Source organism: Bubalus kerabau, chromosome 11, assembly GCF_029407905.1.
Source record: "Bubalus kerabau isolate K-KA32 ecotype Philippines breed swamp buffalo chromosome 11, PCC_UOA_SB_1v2, whole genome shotgun sequence".
In the NCBI taxonomy this organism is placed as follows: Eukaryota; Metazoa; Chordata; class Mammalia; order Artiodactyla; family Bovidae; genus Bubalus; species Bubalus kerabau.
In genome coordinates this window covers 53,060,249-53,084,046 of record NC_073634.1, presented here as the reverse complement: position 1 = coordinate 53,084,046, position 23,798 = coordinate 53,060,249, and the positions used below count along the sequence as shown (strand labels likewise).

General features: G+C 42.8%; 2 protein-coding genes and 1 non-coding gene across 3 annotated transcripts in view; 2 read left to right on the top strand and 1 right to left on the bottom strand.

Moving 5' to 3' along the window:
* Positions 1-23,798, top strand: part of TMSB10 (thymosin beta 10) — a 225,675-nt gene that overhangs the window by 24,966 nt on the left and 176,911 nt on the right. The window lies entirely within an intron of this gene.
* The window catches only part of DNAH6 (dynein axonemal heavy chain 6), a 279,939-nt gene that overhangs the window by 185,115 nt on the left and 71,026 nt on the right, over positions 1-23,798 (top strand). The window contains exons 56-61 of the mRNA XM_055540370.1: positions 2,476-2,601; positions 7,065-7,229; positions 12,071-12,138; positions 13,496-13,676; positions 15,098-15,277; positions 22,074-22,307. Coding sequence (XP_055396345.1) covers positions 2,476-2,601; positions 7,065-7,229; positions 12,071-12,138; positions 13,496-13,676; positions 15,098-15,277; positions 22,074-22,307 — 954 coding nt within the window. The remainder of the gene's footprint in view (positions 1-2,475; positions 2,602-7,064; positions 7,230-12,070; positions 12,139-13,495; positions 13,677-15,097; positions 15,278-22,073; positions 22,308-23,798) is intronic.
* Positions 16,604-16,676, bottom strand: TRNAE-UUC (transfer RNA glutamic acid (anticodon UUC)). The gene has a single exon. It is a non-coding gene; the product is annotated as a tRNA-Glu (tRNA).

Genomic DNA, 23,798 nt, shown 5'->3' with positions numbered 1-23,798 from the left:
AAAATAGACTTCAATGTACTTGTAAGATCTTGGATGTAAACCTACAAAGCCATCAAGTTGTCTTCTAGTTCACATCCCTCATTTTATGGAGAAAGTAAAAAGGGAAGAGTCCAAGTGCTCTGCACACTTGATTTTGGTTGGTTTTATTCAGAGAGTTGACCATTTGTTTTCTGTTTTCTATGGGAGCAGAAATTCATTCCTGTATATAGTCCTCGTCCCTAAGAGTTCTGAGGAGTCAGAATGAAGTCAGGGTATGATGAATTTGGCGCTAGTGGTAAAGTATCTTCCTGCAATGCAGGAGACCCGTGTTCAATCCCTGGGTCAGGAAGGGAGTGATTACCCACTCCAGTATTCTTGCCTGGAGAATTCCATGGACAGAGGAGCCTGGTGGGCTACAGTCCTTGGGGTTGCAAGGAGTCGGACACAACTGAGCAACTAACACTTTCATGTGATGAATTTGGGGCCAGCTTTCCTGGAATTTACTAAATTCCATTCTCTGACTTCTAAGTCCTTGGATCAGTTGTTCTAAATGGCTGTTGTTTCATCGCTAAATCGTGTCTGACTCTTTGCAACCCAATGAACTGCAGCACGCCAGGCTTCCCCTGTCCTTCACTATCTCCCGGAGCTTGCTCAGATTCATGTCCATTGAGTCAGTGGTGCTATCTAACCATCTCATCGTGTTCTAAATAGGGTTTAGAAAATGGAGTCAATTTGAAAGCAAGGGAGACAACCTTGAACACCTTGTATGAGCTTTATTTTCATAGATGGATCTTGAACACCTTGTGTGAACTTTTTTTAACCTAGGTAGTAAAAAAAAAAATCTTTATTTGTCCCAAGTTTGAACAACAACAAAAAAGAATCCCAAATATTAGAATTAAAAAATGTTTTTATTTGCAAGGGGAGTGATTTTTCTTTTATTTTACCTTTTTTTAAAATCAGAGTATAATTGACTTACAATGTTGTATTAGTTTCAAGTGGGAATCTGTTATATATTCACTCTTTTTAAGATTCTTTTCCCATATAGGCCATTGCAGAGTACTGAGTAGAGTTCCCTACTGTATACAGTAGGTCCTTATTAATGATCTATTTTATATATAGTAGTATGTATATGTCAGGGCTTCCCTGGTAGCTTAGAGGGTAAAGCGTCTGCCTGCAATGCGGAAGACCCGGCTTCGATCCCTGGGTCAGGAAGGTCCCCTTGAGAAGGAAATGGCAACCCACTCCAGTACTCTTGCCTGGAAAATCTCATGGATGGAGGAGCCTGGTAGGCTGCAGTCCATGGGGTCACAAAGAGTCGAACATGACTGAGCGACAACATGACACGATGTATATGTCAGTCCCAATCTTCTGATTTATCCCTCCCCTGCTTACTTCTTGGAGAAGTAAATGGCAATCCACTCCAGTATTCTTGCCTGGAAAATCCCATGGATGGAGGAGCCTGGCAGGCTACAGTCCGTGGGGTCGCAAAGAGTCAGACACGACTGAGCGACTTCACTTTCACTTCCACTTACTCTCTGGTAACCATGTTTGCTTTCTAAATCTGTAATTCTATTTCTGTTTTCTAAATAAGTTCATTAGTATCCTTTTGTTTTAGATTCCACATATAAATGGTATCATATGATGTTTGTCTCTGACTTACTTCTCTCAGTTATGGCAATCTCTATATTTATCCATGTTGCTGCAAATATCGTCATTTTGTTCTTTTTTTGGCTGAATAATATTCCATTGTATAGGTGTACCACATCTTTTTTTCATTCCTGTGATGGAAATTTAGTTTGCTTCCATGTCTTGATGATTGTAAATAGTGCTGCCAAGAACACTGGGATTCATACATCGATATATTTTCGAATTATTGTTTTCTCCAGATATATGCCCAGGAGAGGGATTGCTGGATCATATGACTACTCTATTTTTAGTTTTTTAAGAAATCTCCATGCTGTTCTCCATAGTGGCTGCACCAGCTTACATTCCCACTACCAGTGTAGGAGGGTTCCCTTTTATCCACACCCTCTCCAGCATTTATTGTTTGTAGATTTTTTTGATGATAGCCATTCTGAAGTGTGTGAAGTGATACCTCATTGTAGTTTTGATTCGCATTTCTCTAATAATTAGCAATATTGAGAATCTTTTCATGTGTATTTTTATCTATCTGTATGTCTTCTTTGGAGAAATGCTGTATCTTCCACCCATAGTTTGATTGGGTTGTTTGGTTTTTTTTTTTTTTGATATTGAGCTGCATGAGCTGTTTATATATTTTGGAGATTAATTCCTTGTTGGTTGCTTCATCTGCAAATATTTTCTCCCATTAAGGGTTGTCTTTTCATTTCGTTTAATGAATGAAAACATTAAACAAAATATTGCCTTTGCTGTGTAAAATCTTTCAAACTTATTTCTAGATTGAACATAGTTTCTAAACTTTAAAAACTTTCACATTTTTACAAACTGAAATGTCCTACTCTGTGCTTTCTCATACAGGCAAACCGCTGGATAAGAAACAAAGAAAGCAAAAATGGTTTAAAGATCATTAAGCTCACAGATAGTAATTTCTTACGCACACTTGAAAATTCGATCCGACTTGGTTTACCCGTCTTACTGGAAGAGGTTTGCCTTTTCACTTTTTTTTTCCTTGTGTTAGTTTCCAACCTTCAGACCATATCTGAAATCCTGTACAGGCAGTCGCTACATTACGACAAAGACACCAGTCAGCTCCCTTTTCTAAATGGTCAAACCAATTGCTTTGCTCCTTAATACACTCTCATATGGGGAATGGTCTGTCACTGAACCAATTTTTGGAAGATACTGCTTTGGTGTGAAGTGGGATGGTCACTGTCTTCTGACACTGCTAATTCTCAGGCCTCGTGTGACTCTTGATCATTAGCAGCCCCAGAAATTCAAAGCAGCAACCTTATCAGGGCATGTGTCCTTGAACCAGTGATGTGAAGCCAGTAAAGCACCCCAATAAGTATAAATATTATTTTCCACTTGGGCATAAAGTTAGAATTCAATTAAGTGGTATGGTATAAACTTCCACTTTTTTAAAAAAGTATATATTTTTAAGTCTTTGTGCTTTATTTCTTCAGAATCAAATCACTCCAAGAGTGGATGTTTTTGAAACTGTTCATTCATTCAACACACATTGTTTGAGAATCAATGGCAAATAATACAAAGATGGTTCTTGCCCTTAATAAGTTGACTATCTAGTTGGGGACAGAGCTAATAAACAGAGAAAAGAGAAAAAATGAGACAGAGGAGATGAAGAGAACTTGTGGTAGGGACTTCAAAGAGATAAACCCAGTGCTGAAGTAGCTAATAAGGAGGTAGGGTGGGGAGAGCTGACTACCATCATGGTTACCAATGGTAACATTTAAGCTGTGACCTATATGAAGAGTTCACCATGAGCACTCAGAAAGATAGGCTTTCTAGGCAAAGAGGACAGCATGTACAGCAGCCGTGGACACAAAAGAAACTGGGTAACAATTGTAGTTTATTTCCTTAATTTCCCATACTAGTTGTATAAGAGAAGAATGAGTAAATGAACACTGTGAGCTTAGTCTCAGTGTAACTGTGTCTAGAAGGATCTCTTTAGCAGCAGAATGGCGAGAAGCTCAAAACAGACCAAGGACCTGGGGCAGCTTAGCTGCAACCCTGGTGTGGTGCAGCTAATATTAGAAACAGCTACCACTCACTGGTGGGCTTCCCAGTGGCTCAGCAATAAAGAATCCATCTGCAATGCAGGACACACAAGAGATGTGGGTTTAATCCCCTGGAGGAGAGCATGGCAACCCACTCCAGTATTCTTGCCTGGAGAATTCCATGGACAGAGGAGCCTGACAGGCTACAGTCCATGGCATTGCAAAGAGTCGAACACGACTGAAGCAACTTAGCACACACGCATCACTCACTGAATGCTTCCTACACACCGGACTCTGGTGTTGGTGTTTCATGTGTATGAACTCTTTAATCCACACTGCACCTTACAAGGTGGCTACTACTATTATTCCATTTTACCAATGAGGAATCTGAGGCACAGAAATGTGAAGTAAACCATCTGAGCAGCCTTGATTGTATAGAAAATCCACAGCAAGTTACCAGGCTCCCAGTCTGAACTCCAAAGAGCACAGGAATCCTCCATGTGTGGCTGTGACCTTGACCAAAATGGGCAAGGTTCTGTAATGGGTCCCAGGTTCCCATTTAAAGCCTAAAGCTACGGGAGAGGGTGAGATCTCCAAATATCTTTGGCAGGGAGTCTCTTTTGCTTTCTGTGAGTTGGTGTCACTCAGATTTTACACCTAACTGCTTTCTACATTTGTGAGGTGGTATTTTCAAACTTTGCCTGCACCCATTGGTGTGAAATAGAGTTAACCAATCTCAATCATTATCTTTTAATGAAATAAAATAGATTTTTATGCATTTTTAATTCATCTGCATTTGTTATGACTTTTAAAGCCGGAATGTGATTTAAGCACTACATTCAAAAAACTTGCTCTGAGTTACTTTTCAAATGGCTTTCCAACATTCCTAGGTAGACTTATAAATGTGCCACTCTAAAAAATATTTTTCTTTGGAAAACAAGCCCTATGGGTAGTTATTTCCATCAAGTTGGTTCAGTTTAACATACTAATTTCTAGAGGCTTGGCACATGCAGCTGATCACTACAGGGGATGGGAGGTTTAAAAAGCAGATTCCAGAAGATGAAAGTCACTTTAACAAGATGTCGTTGTTCTTGTTTAATCGCTCAGTCCTGTTTTGTGACCTCTTGGACTGTAGCCCCCCCCAGTCTCCTCTGTCCATGGGATTTCCCAGGCAAGAATACTGGAGTGGGTTGCCATTTCCTTCTCCAGGGGATCTTCCTGACCCAGGGATTGAACCTGAGTCTCCTGCGTTGCATGAGGATCCTTTACCACTGAGTCACCAGAGAAGCCCAGCTTTAATGACTTTTTTTCTTTTAAATATCAAAGTGTATATTAATACTTCAGAACACTTCAGTGACAAAAGATCCAGTCCACTAAAGAATCTGCTTGAGTGGGAGAGGGAGAGGGTGGGAAGATTTGGGAGAATGGCATTGAAACATGTAAAATATCATGTATGAAATGAGATGCCAGTCCAGGTTCGATGCACGATACTGGATGCTTGGGGCTGGTGCACTGGGACGACCCAGAGGGATGGAATGGGGAGGGAGGAGGGAGGAGGGTTCAGGATGGGGAACACATGTATACCTGTGGTGGATTCATTTTGATATTTGGCAAATCTAATACAGTTATGTAAAGTTTAAAAATAAAATAAAATTTAAAAAATAAAAAAATAAAAAAAAAATAAAAAAAAAAAAGAATCTGCTTGATAGCTAAATACTTCAGGCCATGAAGGTAATGTAGGTTGTTACACACACCTTACAAGAAACACTACTTCAGTCCATTAAGCCAACATGAAAGTAGAAACAAAAAACTAGCTCTGCTTTAGTGCCAAAAGTATCACAGTGTCACATTTAGTAGAAATAACTCTTATCTTCCATTGTCATACAGATTTTTAAATGTTAACAAAATTAAGGAAACACCTGAAAACATTATCAGAGGGAATGGAAACAGAATGTTGAACAGGTAGCCAACTAATCCTCAAGTGGAGCTTCATCTACTTCCTCCATGAGGGACATGTCATAGAATAGACTTTAAAAAGCACAAAACTGGGGACTTCCCTGGTGGTCCAGTGGCTAAGACTCTGTGCTCCCAGTGTAGGGGACCTGGGTTCCATCCCTACTAGTTGGGAAACTAGATCCCATATGCTGCAACTAAAAAAAGAAGATTGTATGTACTACAACTAAGACCCAATGCAGCCAAATAAATATTAAAAAAAATAAAAATAGTAAAAAGCACAAAATTGTATTGTGGGTGGTAAGGGAAACTTTTATCTCATAAACTTTTGTTTTAAGAAATTGCATGCTCAGGTACCACATCACAATTTAAAATAAGTTTGTTAGCTATTGTTGTTGTTTAGTCTCTAAGTCATGTCCATTTCTTTGTGACCCCATGGACTATAGCCCCCCAGGCTTCTCTGTCCATGGGATTTCCCAGGCAAGAATACTGGAGTGGGATGTCATTCCCTTCTCCAGGGGATCTCCCTGACCCGGGGATTAAACCCAAGTCTCCCGCATTGCAGGCAGATTCTCTACCACCTGAGCCACCAGAGAAGTCCAGGTCTTGTTAGCTATAAATTACATCAAATTTTGGCAGCTCCCAGGCCCCCATCACATACAAGCTGATATAAAGATGTTTATCATGGGGGTTGTTGGCAATGTCTACATGTCCATGTTCTTACCAACAATCAGATTTGCTTTGAGGGGGGTACAAATTATTGTCACGTAGAGTGGAGATCTACAAACTTTCTGTGAAGAGCCAGATATTTTGGGTTTTTCAGGTCACATAGTGTATTCTTGCCTGGAGAATCCCTTGGACAGAGGAGGCTGGTGGGCTGTGGTCCAATGGATCACACAGAGTCAGACATGACTAAAGCAACTTAGTTTGCACGGTCTGTCTACAAACATTCTCTGAACAAATACTCTTCTGTGTTTTGTTTACTTTGGGGGTTTTGTTTGTTTTACAACCCTTTAAAAAGGTAAGAACCATTCTTAGCTCAAGAGCTATACAAAAACAGGCCCCATTGGGCCAGATTCAGCCTGCAGGATGGAGTTTGCCTGCTCCTGACCTAGAAAAACCATGAAGGTGAACAGAGTTTCCTTTTTGTCTGGGGCCTGTTCAAGGGCCACCCTATGGATTCTTCTTTCTTAGCTGCTTTCTCTTCTTTCTTAGCTGCTTTCTCTTGGGGATGAATTGTATATAAATTTAGCCCAAATAAATATATGACCTTCCCATGTTCTTATCTCTAGAGTATTAAGGAAACAAACTCTGGAAAATGTACTCTGTTAGAGGGAGTGAGAGGAGTTTAAGAAATATCCATAAGATCACTGAAAATTTCCCTGTTCAGAGTAAAGTTTGAATAAGAAATTTGAAAAAGTTGCTGCCATGCATTTAATGCCTTTTGAAAATATATTTTTTATTGTTTTAACGTTTAAGCTTAGAGAAACCCTGGATCCAGCTCTGGAACCCATCCTGTTGAAACAGACTTTCATCCGTGGTGGACGACTGCTGATTCGCCTTGGAGATTCAGACGTTGATTATGATAAAAACTTCAGGTTCTACATGACGACCAAACTGCCAAACCCCCACTACCTGCCTGAGGTACAAGCTACAGGCCTGGAACCCCCAGCCTGAGAGGATTTTGCTGGTGTGATGGGTTTCCCCTTGCTGAAAGGAATGACTCCTCCTAACCCCTCTTCCCCTATGTCACTCGCTCCTCCCACCATCTACTACTCGCTTCTCTTCAGAGTCCTAACTGATTCCAGTCACGCTTCTGCTCACCTTCTGACTGGGACTCAAGTCCCTCCCACTGCTGGGTCCCCAGGCCCCACCCTGTCTCACTTCCCTGTGCTCCTTTTCTGCTCTCCAGTCATTCTAATGAATCATCTAATTCTAATGAATTCTAATCATCTAATCATTCTTCAAGAAAATTAGAGATACCAAAGGAACATTTCGTGCAAAGATGGGCTCAATAAAGGACAGAAATGGTATGGACCTAACAGAAGCAGAAGATATTAAGAAGAGGTGGCAAGAATACACAGTAGAATTATACAAAAAAGATCTTCACGACCTAGATAATCACGATGGTGTGATCACTCATCCAAACATCCTAGAATACGAAGTCAAGTGGACCTTAGGAAGCATCACTACAAACAAAGCTAGTGGAGGTTATGGAATTATGGCTGAGCTATTCAAATGCTGAAAGATGATGCTGTGAAAGTGCTGCACTCAATATGCCAGCAAATTTGGAAAACTCAGCAGTGGCCACAGGACTGGAAAAGGTCAGTTTCATTCCAATCCTAAAGAAAGGCAATGCCAAAGAATGCTCAAATGACCACATAATTGCACTCATCTCACATGCTAGTAAAGTAATGCTCAAAATTCTCCAAGCCAGGCTTCAACAGTATGTGAACTGTGAACTTCCAGATGTTCAAGCTGGATTTAGAAAAGGCAGAGGAACCAGAGATCAAATTGCCAACATCTGTTGGATCATTGAAAAAGCAAGAGAGCTCCAGACAAACATCTACTTCTGCTTTATTGACTGTGCCAAAGCCTTTGACTGTGTGATCACAACAAACTGGAAAATTCTGCAAGAGATGGGAACACCAGACCATCTGACCTGCCTCCTGAGACATCTGTATGCAGGTCAGGAAGCAACAGTTAGAACTGGACATGGAACAACAGACTGGTTCCAAATAGGAAAAGGAGTACGTCAAGGCTGTATATTGTCACCCTGCTTATTTAACTTTTATGCAGAGTACATCATGAGAAACTCTGGGCTGGAAGAAGCACAAGCTGGAATCAAGATTGCTGGGAGAAATATCAATAACCTCAGATATGCAGATGATACCACCCTTATGGCAGAAAGTGAAGAACTAAAGAGCCTCTTGATGAAAGTGAAAGGAGAGTGAAAAAGTTGGCTTAAAACTCAACATTCAGAAAATGAATATCATGGCATCTGGTCCCATCACTTCACGACAAATAGATGGGGAAGCAATGGAAAGAGTGACACACTTTATTGGGGGGGTGGGGGGAGGCTCCAAAATCACTGCAGATGGTGACTGCAGCCGTGAAAATAAAAGATGCTTGCTCCTTGGAAGGAAGTTATGACCAACCTAGAGAGTATATTAAAAAGCAGAGACATTACTTTGCCAACAAAGGTCCGTCTAGTCAAAGCTACGGTTTTTCCAGTAGTCGTGTATGGATGTGAGAGTTGGACTGTAAAGAGAGCGAGGGCCTAAGAATTGATGCTTTTGAACTGTGGTGTTGGATATGACTCTTGAGAGTCCCTTGGACTGCAAGGAGACCCAACCAGTCCATCCTAAAGGAAGTCAGTCCTGAATATTTATTGGAAACTGAAACTCCAATATTTTGGCCACCTGATGTGAAGAACTGACTCATTTGAAAAGATCCTGATGCTGGGAAAGATTGAAGGCGGGAGAAGGGGACAAAAGAAGGCTGGATGGTTGGATGGCATCACCGACTCAATGGAGTTTGAGTAAACTCCGGGAGTTGGTGATAGACAGGGAGGCCTGGTGTGCTGCAGTCCATGGGGCCACAAAGAGTCCGACACGACTGAGTGACTGAACTCACCTGAACTGAATCATTCTTCTCTCTCCTTGGAACCAGGGCCATTTGTCCCCTCTTATTGTGGCTGAGAAATGACTCAGAGCCTAAGTGAGCCTCCAGGGGTGGGGTGGATCTGTCAGTGTCTGTGTGTGCTGGCGTCCGCCCGGCAGACAGCCTCAGATGAGAAAATGGCCTGCTTGAGAACTCTGGTGACCAATGACATTAAAAGGTCATGATTCTAATGTCTGGAGTCTGTACTTAGAGCTCTGGGGGAGGGGCATCTTGTCCCCTTCCTCGTGCTCTCAGACTACTGAGGGGAGCTGTGTGAGCCCCACATCCATCCACAAGTCTCTGAACCACAGTAAGATCCAGAAGATTCCCTCCTCTTGTGCTGCAGAGCCAGAGGCAGTTGTAACAGAAAAGAAGACAGCTGGGATTCCTCTCTCCCTCCCTGAAGGGAGCTCTGAGGGGCAGCTCCACCTACCCACCTACCCATCCCCACTTCCCCCCCCCCCACCCCCTCACAGCCTTGGGCTGCCTCCGCTCCAGGCACAGCCACTAACTCTGCAGGATCTTCCCAGCCCCACAGGCCCCCACTCCTTCTCTAATGGTGTCCAAGGAGTGAGAAAAGGGAATTTTCCTCAGAACTTCACTCCTCTAAAACTCCCACTAAAAGTCATCTTGGAACATACCATTCCAAAGAGTATCATTTTGTTTTAATTACTGAATCCTGATAGCTGCCTGTCTTCTCTGGATGTATTCAGGCTGAATGAAATTGACACCCTTCTTGCATAAAATGAGGGAAATGCTCTTCTTAAAAGCCTAGGTCAGGGTTTTGCTTGTCAGCCTCAAGGGGTTTAAATGTGAAGCTGCTGCCAGAGCTCATTTCTCAAGGGCCCTTTTAGATTTAAGAAAGCTCAGTTGGTAAGAAAGCTCATCTGCCTGCCATGCAGGAGACCCAGGTTCAATTCCCAAGTTAGGAAGATCCCCTGGAGAAGGGATAGGCTACCCACTCCACTATTCTTGGGCTTCCCGGGTGGCTCAGACAGTAAAGAATCTACCTGCAATGCAGGAGACCTGGATTCAGTCCCCGGGTTGGGAAGATCCCCTGGAGGAGGGCATGGCAACCCACTCCAGATTCTTGCCTGGAGAATCACCATGGACAGAGGAGCCTGGCAGGCTGCAGTCCATGAGGCAGCGAAGAGTCGGACACAACTGAGTGACTAAGCACTACTCACGTGCTGATTCACAGCCTTCAGTTTCTCACTTATTTAACTTTTGATAGAATATCACACACCTCCCCAGTCCGAGCTCTGTGACTGCAGGTAGATTATTTCACTTCTTGGATCATCGAGTCAATCAGCTAAAGTGGAGATAAAGCTTACTTCAAGGATTTGTCTGTGAAGATTAAATAAGAATAATGTGTGTGGATAAAAAACAAGATCCTCCTTAGTACATGGAACTGTAATCAATATCCTGTGGCAAACCATAAAATGGGAAAGAACATAAAAAGGAATGTGAATGTTTACATATATATATATATATATATATATATAAAACTGAACCACTTTGCTATGCAGCAGAAACTAACACATTTTAAATCAACTATGTGTCAACAAAAGTGTTTAAAATTTTGTAAGAATGTTTATAAAATAAATGACATTTAAACAGTACATGTATGATTTTTGCTGTTGACTTATTCCCTGGTGGCTCAGATGGTAAAGCATCTGACTGCAATGCAGGAGATCTGGGTTCAATCCCTAGGTCAGGAAGATACCCTGGAGAAGGAAATGGCAACCCACTCCAGTATTCTTGCTTGGAGAATTTCATGGACTGAGGAGTCTGGCTGGCTACAGTCCACGGAGTCGCAAAGAGTCGGACAAAACTGAACGAGTTTCCGTATCTGAGTGATGTCAGAATATTATAGCAACAACTTGTCATAAAAATAGTATGATGAGACAAAACATATAAAACTCTAGTATCAACGGTTTCTTTTTAACACAGGCAAACTATCTGAAAGTCATATAGCTTCTTTTTAACAAAGGTAAACAATGTGAAAGTCACTCTAAGTGATTTTTATTAGCCCATTTAGCCTCACAAATACCCTATGCATTCTTGCTTCCTATTTTCCCAGTTTTTCTTTTTTAAAAAAAAACTTTTTGGCTGTACCACGTGACATGTGAGATTTTAATTCCCTGACCAGGAATCGAACTTGCTCCCCCTACATTGGAAGCACTAATCTTCAGCCACAGAACCACCAGGGAAGTCCCCTATTTTCCCAATTTTTAAGGATCAGGACCTGAAAGCTTAAAATGGACTGGCTTGTTCTACATCACATACACACTGACAGGTACAGCTAGAATTTGAGCCTGCTTCTTTCTAACCCTTCGCTGGCTCACCTTTCCATAAAATACAATTCTCTAATAGTGGCATTTGAGGAGCAAAATTGTCACTCACAGCAGTAGAGAAAATTGCATTATAATTTTGTGAGACATGAGACTTCCCTGGTGGTCCAATATCTAAAACTCCACACTCCCAATGCAGGGAGCCTGGGTTCAAGCCCTTGTCAGGGAACTAGATCCCATATGCCACAATTATGCCACAGCTAAAGATTCTACATGCTGCAATGAAGATCAAAGATCTCACGTGCTGCAACTAAAACCCAGTGCAACCAAATAATATAATTAAATTATTAAAAAAAAGAAAAGAACTTAGTGAGACTAGGATTTTATTGCTTGCCTTGTGTGGGTAGCAAGTGTGTTCACCATTAGACCTGGAATATATCCAGCTGGGCAATAATGAGCCCTGTTCTAATAAAGAAAGCCGTCCATATATTATTAGTCTGAACCAGTTACTGTCTGCTTCTCTTCTAGGTGTGCATCAAAGTTACCATCATCAATTTCACTGTAACCAAATCAGGTCTGGAGGATCAGTTGTTAAGGTAAAAAACAAAGGGCAGGTGGGGAGGAAGTGGCGGGGACAGCCAAGATTTCCTAATATTTTGTTTAGAAATTTTGACTTAAGAAAAAGATTAGCTTTCAAATAGAGGGATGGGGGCAAAGTGACGGGAGACATCAGTTTGCATGTTTAGACTAGAGAAGCTAGAGGTATAGGCCCTTTATTCTTTTCTTTTTCTTTTGAGATTTGTGTTATTTGGTGGACATTGAGGGCTTCAAGCCTGGGAGGCAGGATTCACAGATCACTCTGAGGGGCAGCTCTGAAGAGGCAAGGAGAGGAGCCAGGATATATAAAAGTTTTTGCAACAAAGTAACCAAAAGATTGCTGTTAATTAAAGAAAATCTCCCTCTCCTAAAGAATCTGCCTGCAATGTAGGAGACCCAGATTTGATTCCTGGGTCAGGAAGATCCCCTGGAGAAGGAAATGACAATCCACTCCAGTGTTCTTGCCTGGAGAATCCCATGGACAGAGGAGCCTGGCGGGCTACAGTCCATGGGTTACAAGAGTCGGACACACCTTAGCGACTAAACCACCACCACCAAAGAAAACTGGATTAAGTCAAGTTAAGGAATCTAGTGCTTTTCTATGTATGGGAAGATGCAAGAATCTGGGCTCCCTGAAATCATTCCTTTGATATGCACCTTAGCTATCTTGGCTTCCCTGGTGGCTCAGACAGTAAAGCGTCTGCCTGCAATGCAGGAGACCCAGGATGGATTCCTGGGTCGGGAAGATCCCCTGGAGAAGGAAATGGCAATCCACTCCAGCACTCTTGCCTGGAAAATCCCATGAACAGAGGAGCCTGATAGGCTACAGTCCATGGGGTCACAAAGAGTCGGACGTGACTGAGCAACTTCACTTTTCACTTTCACTTTAGCTATCTGGGGCCAGCATCCTGTACTTTCTCATCATGAATAAAGCCCCCTTTTTAGATGCAACCAAGAATTGTTTCAGAGAGGTGGTAGGATTTCATGAGTCTCCCCTCTTAGTAGGAAAAGAATGTTCCAGGCAGCATTTTCAGCTTGGGACAAGCAGCCGTTAGAAACAGAAATTGAATGATTAGAGAGATGAAGCACTGAGCAGATTTCCCTAAAATGAGCAGAAGCCATGGGAACTGTGGTCAGGTGCAGGTCTCTGAGATCTAAGATAAAGAATTAAAGCGTATGTGTAATGCAGCTAGTCACTGGGGACACCCAAGAGGGGCCTATGCACTAGGATTTGGCTGGTAGCATTAATATTCAGGTAAGTAGTATTCAGGATACAAACAATGAGAAATTTGGAAAGAAAAACAGAACCCTAGAGCCCTGAGAAAGACCTAACTTAAGGATTCACTTTGGTACCAGTGATGTCGTGCGACTCGAGAAGCCTGAGTTGGAAGAACAAAGGATCAAGCTCATCGTGAGGATCAACACTGATAAAAACCAACTGAAAGCTATTGAAGATAAAATCCTGAAAATGCTCTTCACCTCTGAGGGAAATATTCTGGACAATGAAGAACTCATTGACACACTCCAGGATTCAAAGGCAAGTCAAATATTTTTACTATTTATAAACAGTGTGTTACTTCAAAAGATATAACTGCACCCTTTAAGGGTCCTGCCAGTCTTTTTATTTTATTTTTAACTTTGTGAGGTCTTCATTGCTGTGCTTGGGCTTTCCTAGTTTCACGAGTGGGGACTTCTCTCCAGTATCCTATCATCTGCATCTGTAAACTAGTTTCTGTTTGCAAGGCATTGCCTTGAAGACATCCTTCCTATAGAGTAGAGACATCATTGTTGTACAGTAGAAACCAACACAACATTGTAAAGCAATTTTCTTCCAATTAAAAAATAAATTTAAAATTTGTCTTTTTTTAAAAAAGAGTAGAGTCAGGATTGATTGCTCCCGGGCTGCACTTACTGCCACTTCCTGCCTATAGTTCATAGGTCAGCGGTTCCATTGTGATTGCTCATGGTCCCTGCCCTGGACCCTGTGACTTCAAGACAGAGGATTTCCCAACCTAGGGATGTCCACATCTGAAGAAGATGAGAGAGTGATGAACAGAACAGGGGCAGACACCAATAGGGAAAGGCAGAGAGACTGAAGGAGACAGAGAAGGGAATCTTGGAAACCCCACTGGCCAGAAGGCTCCCTAGAGCCACAAACCCAAAAGACAGAAAACCAAGAGAGCAGCGGGAGAACTTGACAACATCTCTAGCTTACTTAGGATTACGCTGTTATTGTTTGGTCACTAAGTTGTGTCCAACTCTTTGCGACCCCTTGGACCCTTTCTCTGTCCGAAGCCCCAGGCAAGAATACTGCAGTAAATTGCCCTTTCCTCCTCCAGGGGATCTTCCCAACCCAGGAACTGAACCAGTGTCTCCTGCATTGGCAGTCAGATTCTTTAACACTGAGCCAATAACCCTTCTCAAACAACAGCTTCTACCCCCGGGTTTCCCTGTAGGTACACCTGGAGTACTGGGAAAAGAGAGAGAACATTAGATTTCCTTGTTATTCCAGACTGGCATGTGGTACCGCTGCCTTCTGGACTCTCTCCACCCCCTCTCATGAGCAGTTTCATGGATATCCTTTCTCCCCTCCTATCTCCTTTCGTTACAGGAACGCTGGATCGCTTGAGGACTGCTCATGATGAAGCCCAGGAGCAATTGGGTGTTAGTGTTTCTATTTCAGAAGGCACCCAGGTTCCAGGCTCAGAGAAATTCTGCTGCGCTTCTCCCGCAGCCTCCTGTGTTGCCTGTTTTCTTCTGCCCATCCCTAACTCTGCCTGGAAAGGAGGTCAGCTCAGTTAGAAGGAGGTCATTGAGTCCTGAGACTGAGTCATGTGTCTGAGGAGCCTCCTTATTATAATCATGAATTCTTTCCTAGACCTAACTGGATATGTTCCCTAAATCCCACCATTTTTTGGAAGCACATCCTCAAGGACTTGTTTTCTTATGTTTATTCAGATCACTTCTGGTGCCATTAAAATCAGACTGAAGGAAGCTGAGTCTACTGAACGGATGATAAACATCGCTCGTGAGAAGTATCGTCCTGTGGCCACTCAAGGCTCTGTTATGTACTTTGTCATTGCAAGCCTCTCAGAAATAGATCCCATGTATCAGTACTCACTAAAATATTTTAAACAGGTAAGTGCATGGTTGTTGTTGTTAAAGAAATGTATCAGTGCCTCATGAGTGAAATGGAGAAGGGCATGGCAACCCACTCCAGTATTCTTGCCTGGAGAATCCCATGGACTGAGGGGCCTGGTAGGCTATAGTCCATAGGGTCAACAAAGAGTCGGACATGACTGAAGTGATTTTCACTTCCACTTCAGGAGCGAAGAGGCTATTTCTGACCCTCCATAAAAATAAGAGAGGGCTTCCCTGGTGGTCCAATGGTTAAGACTCTGCACTCCCAACACAAGGGACATGGGTTCAATCCCTGGTCAGGGAACTAAGGTCCCCTCAGGCTGCAAAGTGTGCCCCCCCCTCAAAAAAGACACAGTATGGCTACCAAGTGGGTGAGGGAAGAGTGGGATAAACTGGGAGATTGACATATACACATGATTGATACTATGTATAAAATAGATAATTAATGAGAACCTATTATATAGCACAGGGAACTCTATTCAGTGTTCTGTGGTGACCTGATGGGAAGGAAATCCAAAAAAGAAGGAATATATGAATGCTTATGACTGATTCACTTTGCTCTACAGCAAGAAACTAACACAACATTGTAAAGAATTCCACTATACTCCAATAAAAATTAATTTTAAAAAAGACGTTGAAATATTCAGACAATTTTTATACACTAGACCAAGCTTGGTTTTTCCTCTAGATGTCTTGTTTAGTCCCCTTGGTATGGTCAGGGGGCCGGCAGCAATAGGAGCTGCAGGAGAGAATGGTAATGAACTGAGAGAAATAGGAGGCACGTTGTATAGACACACCTGGGCTCTCTTCCAACAAGATGTACATCTGTTGTAGCAGCCTTTACAAGCCATTTTCACTTGTTCCTAATGGCAGGGTTGCTGTTCTCACAATGGGTTGCCATCTCCCCCTTTACTTGGTGGATATTAAACCAAGATTCCCAGGTAGCACAGTGGTAAAGAATCCACCTGCCAAGGGACAAGACTCAAGACATACAGGTTCAATCCCTGGGTCAGGAAGATCCCCTGGAGAAGGAAATGGCTACCCACTCCAGTATTCTTGCCTGGGAAATCCCATGGACAGAGAAGCCTGGCAGGCTACAGTCCATGGGATCACAAAAAGTTGGACACAATTGAGCACAGACATACACACACACACACACACACACACACACATTAGACCAAGCAAGGTAAGGAGAGGTAAATCCTTTCATTCCACCTAAATGATTCTGATAATGCTTTTCTCATTGTGGGTGTTTTGCAATTCATGCTTTTCAAGGTTTTTGTTTTTTCATTTTACCATGCCTCACAGCTTGAGGGATCTTAGTTCCCCGACCAGGGATTGAACCCAGGCTCTCAGCAGTGAAAGCACTGAGTCCTAACCACTGGACCACCAGGGAATTTCCATGCTTTTCAAGATATTAAAATCTCCTTTGAGCAATAAAAATGAAAATGCTCTGAAAATTTGTTGGACTGACAGAAAAAAAAAATTGTAGGATGAATCATCAAAACACTGGAATTTTGCAGTTTGGAAGGGAAACTAGAAACCCAAAACACAACTGCAGGTGACACCCTGGCCAAGACATCCTCTACCAAACCATCCATGAATCCGTTTCACACTGAAATCATTTAGGGTGTGTCAGGATTCACTATGTTTTATTTGAGCGCCAAACTTACCACCTCTTCCCTGGACTTTAAACTCTGCCTCTTGTCAGGTTGTTAAAGAACGCCCAGTCCTCTTTTCTTCTGAGTGTGTTAAAGTAACAATTCCATTATTCTTTGTTGACCAAACTCTTCCAATTCTCTAGAATAAGGGTATGCCTCCTTGAAGGTCTGTAAAAAAAAAAAAAAAAAATTTTATTGAAGTAGAGTTGATTTGCAGTATTGTGTTAGTTTCAGGTGTTTATCAAAATAAGTCAGTTATACATACACATATTTTTGTTTTGTTTGCTCAGTCTTTAAGTCATGTCCAACTCTTTGCAACCCTATGGAATGCAGAACATCAGGCTTCCCTGTCCTTCACTGTCTCACAGAGTTTGCTCAAACTCATGTCCATTGAGTCAGTGATGCCATCCAACCATCTCATCCTCTGTCACCCACTTCTTCTCTTGCCCTCATCTTTCCCAGCATCAGGATCTTCTCCAATGAGTTAGCTCTTCACATCAGGTGGCCAAAGTATTGGACCTTCAGCTTCAGCATCAGTCCTGCTAACGAATATTCAGTGTTGATTTCCTTCAGGATCCACTGGTTTGGTCTCTTTGCAGTCCAAGGGACTCTCAAGAGTCTTCTCTAGATTCTTTTCCCATGTAAGTCATGACAGGGTATTGAGTAGAGCTCCCTGGGCTTTTAATTTTAGGGAATGGAGGTTTGTCTTTTGGTGAGGAGCCTGAAAATCAGCTCTTGTACTCCATCCTGTTGGCAGGAGAAGTGGATACAGCGAGGCCTGCACAAGGGCTGTGCAGCATTTTTAGGGGTGAGTGAAGCACACTTCTTGACCCCGATCTGCCTTGGTCCTCAGCTGGCTTCCAGCAACTAGTCACCTTTGACCTACCTGATCTCCCCACAAGCAATGCATCTTGACCCCTCTAAAGGTGACCAAAAGATTGGGCATCCTGACCTCACCTCACATCGTTGCCCTTTGTGCTGTAGATCCTCAAGGCTGAAGCCACATGAACGGCCCTCCCCAGTCACCTCTGCAAGATGCCCATGCCCATGACTTCCAGGCAAGCCCATCAGTTCAGGCTCTGCTCAGCTTTATCACACAGCCTGAGACCCTTGGGAATTTTTGGATCTTCTCTCCCTCATCTCCTTGTGCTACTTGGAAGTGGCAGGAAATGGGTGGGGCTGCTTCTGTCCCTCTCACATGAAACCTCAATGCCAGCATCTCTGCTGCCTTCCTGATATTCTTGTAATGTGTGTAGGGAATCTTTTGGGAAGTAGACCTGTTCCCAGAATTTCTACGTGGGAATCAAGGTAGAAGTCTCCTTTAAAATTGAGAGTGTATGTTCAGTTGTGTCCAGCTCCTTGTGACCCCATGGACTACAGCCTGCCAGGCTTCTCTGTCCATGGAATTTCCCAGGCAAGAATACTGGAGTGGGTTGCCATTTCTTTCTCCAGGGTATCTTCCTGACCCAGGTATCAAACACATGTCTCTTGCATCTCCTACATTGGCAAGCAGATCCTTTACCACTGAACCATCCAGGAAGCCCCCTTTAAAAATGGTCTCTCTTAAATTTCAAAGAAAAGTCTTGCACATTCTTCCCACACACTAAGAATTATCTTGTGGAAATGCCAAGAAGAGGGCATGGCCCTGACATCCTGCCCTGCTAAAACCATGCAACCCAGAATAGGACTTGAACTTGCGGTCTTTTAACCGAGATCAGGTCTGGTCTCAGGGCTTAATGAAGCTCACATTTTTTGATGTCTTATCACAGAAAGAATTCAGTGATAGACAAGGTGATAGGTAAGAAGTGAATGTATTTAGAGAGAAACATACTCCACAGACACAGTGTGAACTATCTCAAAAAAACCAGACTGGCCCCAGGGTATGGGGATGTCACTTCTTATGGGTGTGGGTAATTTCATGAGTGGGAGGAGTATTCCAGCTATTATGGGGAAGGGGTGGATTTCTAGGAACTGGGCCACTGCCCACATTTTGACATTTATGGTCAACCTTGAAATTGTCAACCTCCCTGATAGCTCAGTTGATAAAGAATCCACCTGCAGTGCAGGAGAAGGGATAGGCTATTCACTCCAGTATTCTTGGGCTTCCCTTTTGCTAAGCTGGTAAAGAATCTGCCTGCAATGCGGGAGACCTGGGTTTAATCCCTGGGTTGGGAAGATCCCGTGGAAAAGGGAAAGGCTGCCCACTCCAGTATTGCGGCCTGGAGAAATCGCAGAGTCGGACACAACTGAGTGACTTTCACTTGGAATTTTCTTGGCACCTGTGGGTGTGTCATTTAGCTTGCTGATGTATTACATGAGGCTCAAGGTCTAGGAGAAGTCAACTAATCCACCATCTTGAACCTATTTGATTCTAATCAGTTTATGTTGTGTCCTTGGGCTATGTCATTGTTTTAAAGGTTGTGCCCTGCCCACTTCTCTCCTGTTTCACTTAGACCTTTTATCCAAGTTCAGTTCAGTTCAGTTCAGTCACTAGTCATGTCCGACTCTTTTTGATCCCATGAATCGCAGCACGCCAGGCCTCCCTGTCCATCACCAACTCCCGGAGTTCACTCAGACTCACATCCATCGAGTCAGTGATGCCATCCAGCCATCTCATCCTCTGTCGTCCCCTTCTCCTCCTGCCCCCAATCCCTCCCAGCATCAGAGTCTTTTCCAATGAGTCAACTCTTCTCATGAGGTGGCCAAAGTACTGGAGTTTCAGCTTTAGCATCATTCCTTCCAAAGAAATCCCAGGGCTGATCTCCTTCAGAATGGACTGGTTGGATCTCCTTGCAGTCCAAGGGACTCTCACTCAAGATTCTTATCCAACACCACAGTTCAAAAGCATCAATTCTTCGGCACTCAGCCTTCTTCACAGTCCAACTCTCACATCCATACATGACCACTGGAAAAACCATAGCCTTGATTAGCTGGACCTTTGTTGACAAAGTAATGTCTCTGCTTTTCAATATGCTATCTAGGTTGGTCATAACTTTTCTTCCAAGGAGTAAGCGTCTTTTAATTTCATGGCTGCAGTCACCATCTAAAGTGATTTTGGAGCCCAAAAAAATAAAGTCTGACACTGTTTCCCCATCTATTTCCCATGAAGTGATGGGACCAGATGCCATGATATTCATTTTCTGAATGTTGAGTTTTAAGCCAACTTTTTCACTCTCCTCTTTCACTTTCACCAAGAGGCTTTTTAGGTCCTCTTCACTTTCTGCCATAAGGGTGGTGTCATCTGAATATCCGAGGTTATTGATATTTCTCCCGACAATCTTGATTCCAGCTTGTGCTTCTTCCAGTCCAGTGTTTCTCATGATGTACTCTGCATAGAAGTTAAAAAAACAGGGTCACAATATACAGCCTTGACGTACTCCTTTTCCTATTTGGAACCGGTCTGTCGTTCCATGTCCAGTTCTAACTGTTGCTTCCTGACCTGCATATAGATTTCTCAAGAGGCAGGTCAGGTGGTCTGGTATTGCCATCTCTTTCAGAATTTTCCACAGTTTATTGTGATCCACACAGTCAAAGGCTTTGGCATAGTCAAGAAAGCAGAAATAGATGTTTTTCTGGAACTCTCTTGCTTTTTTGACGACCCAGTGGATGTTGGCAGTTTGATCTCTGGTTCCTCTGCCTTTTCTAAAACCAGCTTGAACATCTGGAAGTTCATGGTTCACGTACTGCTGAAGCCTGGCTTGGAGAATTTTGAGCATTCCTTTACTAGCGTGTGAGATGAGTGCAATTGTGCGGTAGTTTGAGCATTCTTTGGCATTGCCTTTCTTTGGGATTGGAATGAAAACTGACCTTTTCCAGTCCTGTGGCCACTGCTGAGTTTTCCAAATTTGCTGGCATATTGAGTACAGCACTTTCACAGCATCATCTTTTAGGGTTTGAAATAGCTCAACTGGAATTCCATCACCTCCACTAGCTTTGTTCATAGTGATGCTTTCTAAGGTCCACTTGACTTCACATTCCAGGATGTCTGGCTCTAGGTGAGTGATCACACCATCATGATTATCTTGGTCATGAAGATCTTTTTTGTATAGTTCTTCTGTGTATTCCTGCCACCTCTTCTTAATATCTTCTGTTTCTGTTAGGTCCATACCATTTCTGTCCTTTATTGAGCCCATCTTTGCATGAAATGTTCCCTTGGTATCTCTAATTTTCTTGAAGAGATCTCTAGTCTTTCCCATTCTGTTGTTTTCCTCTATTTCTTTGCATTGATCACTAAGGAAGGCTTTCTTATCTCTTCTTGCTATTCTTTGGAACTCTGCATTCAGATGCTTATATCTTTCCTTTTCTCCTTTGCTTTTCGCTTCTCTTCTTTCCACAGCTATTTGTAAGGCCTCCCCAGACAGCCATTTTGCTTTTTTGCATTTCTTTTCCACGGGGATGGTCTTGATCCCTGTCTCCTGTACAATGTCACAAACCTCAGTCCATAGTTCATCAGGCACTCTATCTATCAGATCTAAATCTATTTCTCACTTTCACAAATCGTAAGGGATTTGATTTAGGTCATACCTGAATGGTCTAGTGGTTTTCCCTACTTTCTTCAATTTAAGTCTGAATTTGGCAATAAGGAGTTCATGATCTGTGCCACAGTCAGCTCCTGGTCTTGTTTTTGTTGACTGTAGAGAGCTTCTCCATCTTTGGCTGCAAAGAATATAATCAGTCTGATTTTGGTGTTGACCATCTGGTGATGTCCATGTGTAGAGTCTTCTCTTGTGTTGTTGGAAGAGGGATTGACTAGTCAATCTCATCCAAACTGTCAATCTCATCCAAAGTGATTATCAAATGTGATTTGAGGATATGAGAAACTGGTTCTGCCAGCTCATCTTCATTTTCCATTTTCTGTCCCGCATCAAGATGATCCCTACAGAATAGTAAAGAATTTGGCATTGGTCCATTTCTGAAAAATGGGGAGAGGAAAAGGAACACACAGAACACTACATATAAATGTGTCAATTGGGGATGAATCCTGGACTTTGTCATTGTACACTATTCACCTCCTGTGCTACTACACATTTAGTCACTGAATTTGGGGGAGTCCAGGTAAAGAGCAAGGATTTTTTTTTTTCCTTCACAAAATTAAATTAAATCAGAGACACTGATAGAGTTCTCTTTCACAGTTGTTCAACACAACAATTGAGACATCTGTAAGGATAGATGATCTACAGCAGCGCATGGAAATACTGCTGGAACAGACTCTCCTAACTGCTTATGTCAATGTGTCAAGAGGACTTTTTGAACAACATAAACTGATCTACAGCTTTATGCTCTGTGTTGAGATCATGCGTCAGCAAGGAAGATTAACTGAAGCTGAATGGAATTTCTTTCTCCGAGGTTCTGCAGGACTGGAGAAGGTACCTGTTTCAAGTTTAAACAGTGAATGTTATTAGATAGAGCTCATAAGCACCTAGCAATGCTCCACAGTGACTCTGGTAACTGAAAGTTTTACCTTCAGCTGTGTATCCCACTGGGAGTCTGGGACCCAGGCTATAACTTAGTCCTGTCTTTAGTAGCTGTGTAGTGACTATAACATTTGACCTCTTTATGCAGCAGTGTCCTCACCTATAGAAAAGGGATGTTGGAAGTAACCAGTAAGCTAGCATATGGTGAAGCCAAATCCAGCCTCTCCACCCTGACACCAAGTTAAATCTTGGAGACAGAGTTTTGGGTGAAGTAGAAAAAAATAACTTTATTGCTTTCCAGACAGAGGGGGCCACAGTGAACTAACACTGTGTATCCCAACCTAGAGGGGATAGTGAGGAGTTTTAGAGTAATGGTTCAAAGGGGTGTGATCAGCTTGTGGACATTCTTCTGAATGGTTGGTGGTGAGGTGAGTGGGAGTCAGCATCATCAGCCTCTGGTTCCAACCCTTCTGGTGTCTCCATGCTTGTGGGCAGCCTACCATCATTAATATTTAACTTCTCCCACCTGGTGGGAGTTTCAGTACCTGCAAAACACCTCAAAAATACTGCTATGTATATCCCTTGAAGGGGAACCAGGCTTTGCCCCAAGGCCACACTATTGTTTCTTGACTGTTTCCCCCTTTTCTGCACATCCCCTCCCTTCCCTTATTAGCAGCTGATTGAACCTGCTTCTTGCTGACAAAGGTCCATCTAGTCAAAGCTATGGTTTTTCCAAAGTCACATATGGATGTGAGAGTTGGACCATAAAGAAAGCTGAGTGCCAAAGAACTGATACTTTTGAGCTGTGGTGTTGGAGAAGACTCTTGAGAGTCCCTGGGAGGGCAAGGAGATCCAACCAGTCCATCCTAAAGGAGATCAGTCCTGAATATTCATTGGAAGGACTCATGCTGAGGCTGAAGCTTCAATACTTTGACCACCTGATGCAAAGAACTGACTCATTAGAAAATACCCTTATGCTGGGAAAGATCTCCTCCTGAAGGCAGGAGGAGAAGGGGATGAGATGGTTGGATGGCATCACAGACTCAATGGACATGAGTTTGAGTAAGCTCCAGGACTTGGTGATGGACAGGGAAGCCTGGCATGCTGCAGTCCATGGGGTCTCAAAGAGCTGGACATTACTGAGTGACTGAACTGAACTGAACTGAACCTGCTTATTGGAACTCATGGAAGGTTATAGAGGCTAAATGAAGCCTATTTCCTGTAATCAAGAAATGAAGGACACAGAAAGGTTTTGGGCCTATGAGACCCAAGGGTCCTGCTTGGTTTCAATTGGGAACATGTTTTGAAAAGTTGACCATTTACAAATGGGAGAGTTAAAATCCAGTAAAAATAGTAATTCACACATCTGACCATAGTGTTTGTGAAGTCATGATCCTCTCTTGCCTGGACACATCTTTCATTATAAAACATGGGGAAGAATAG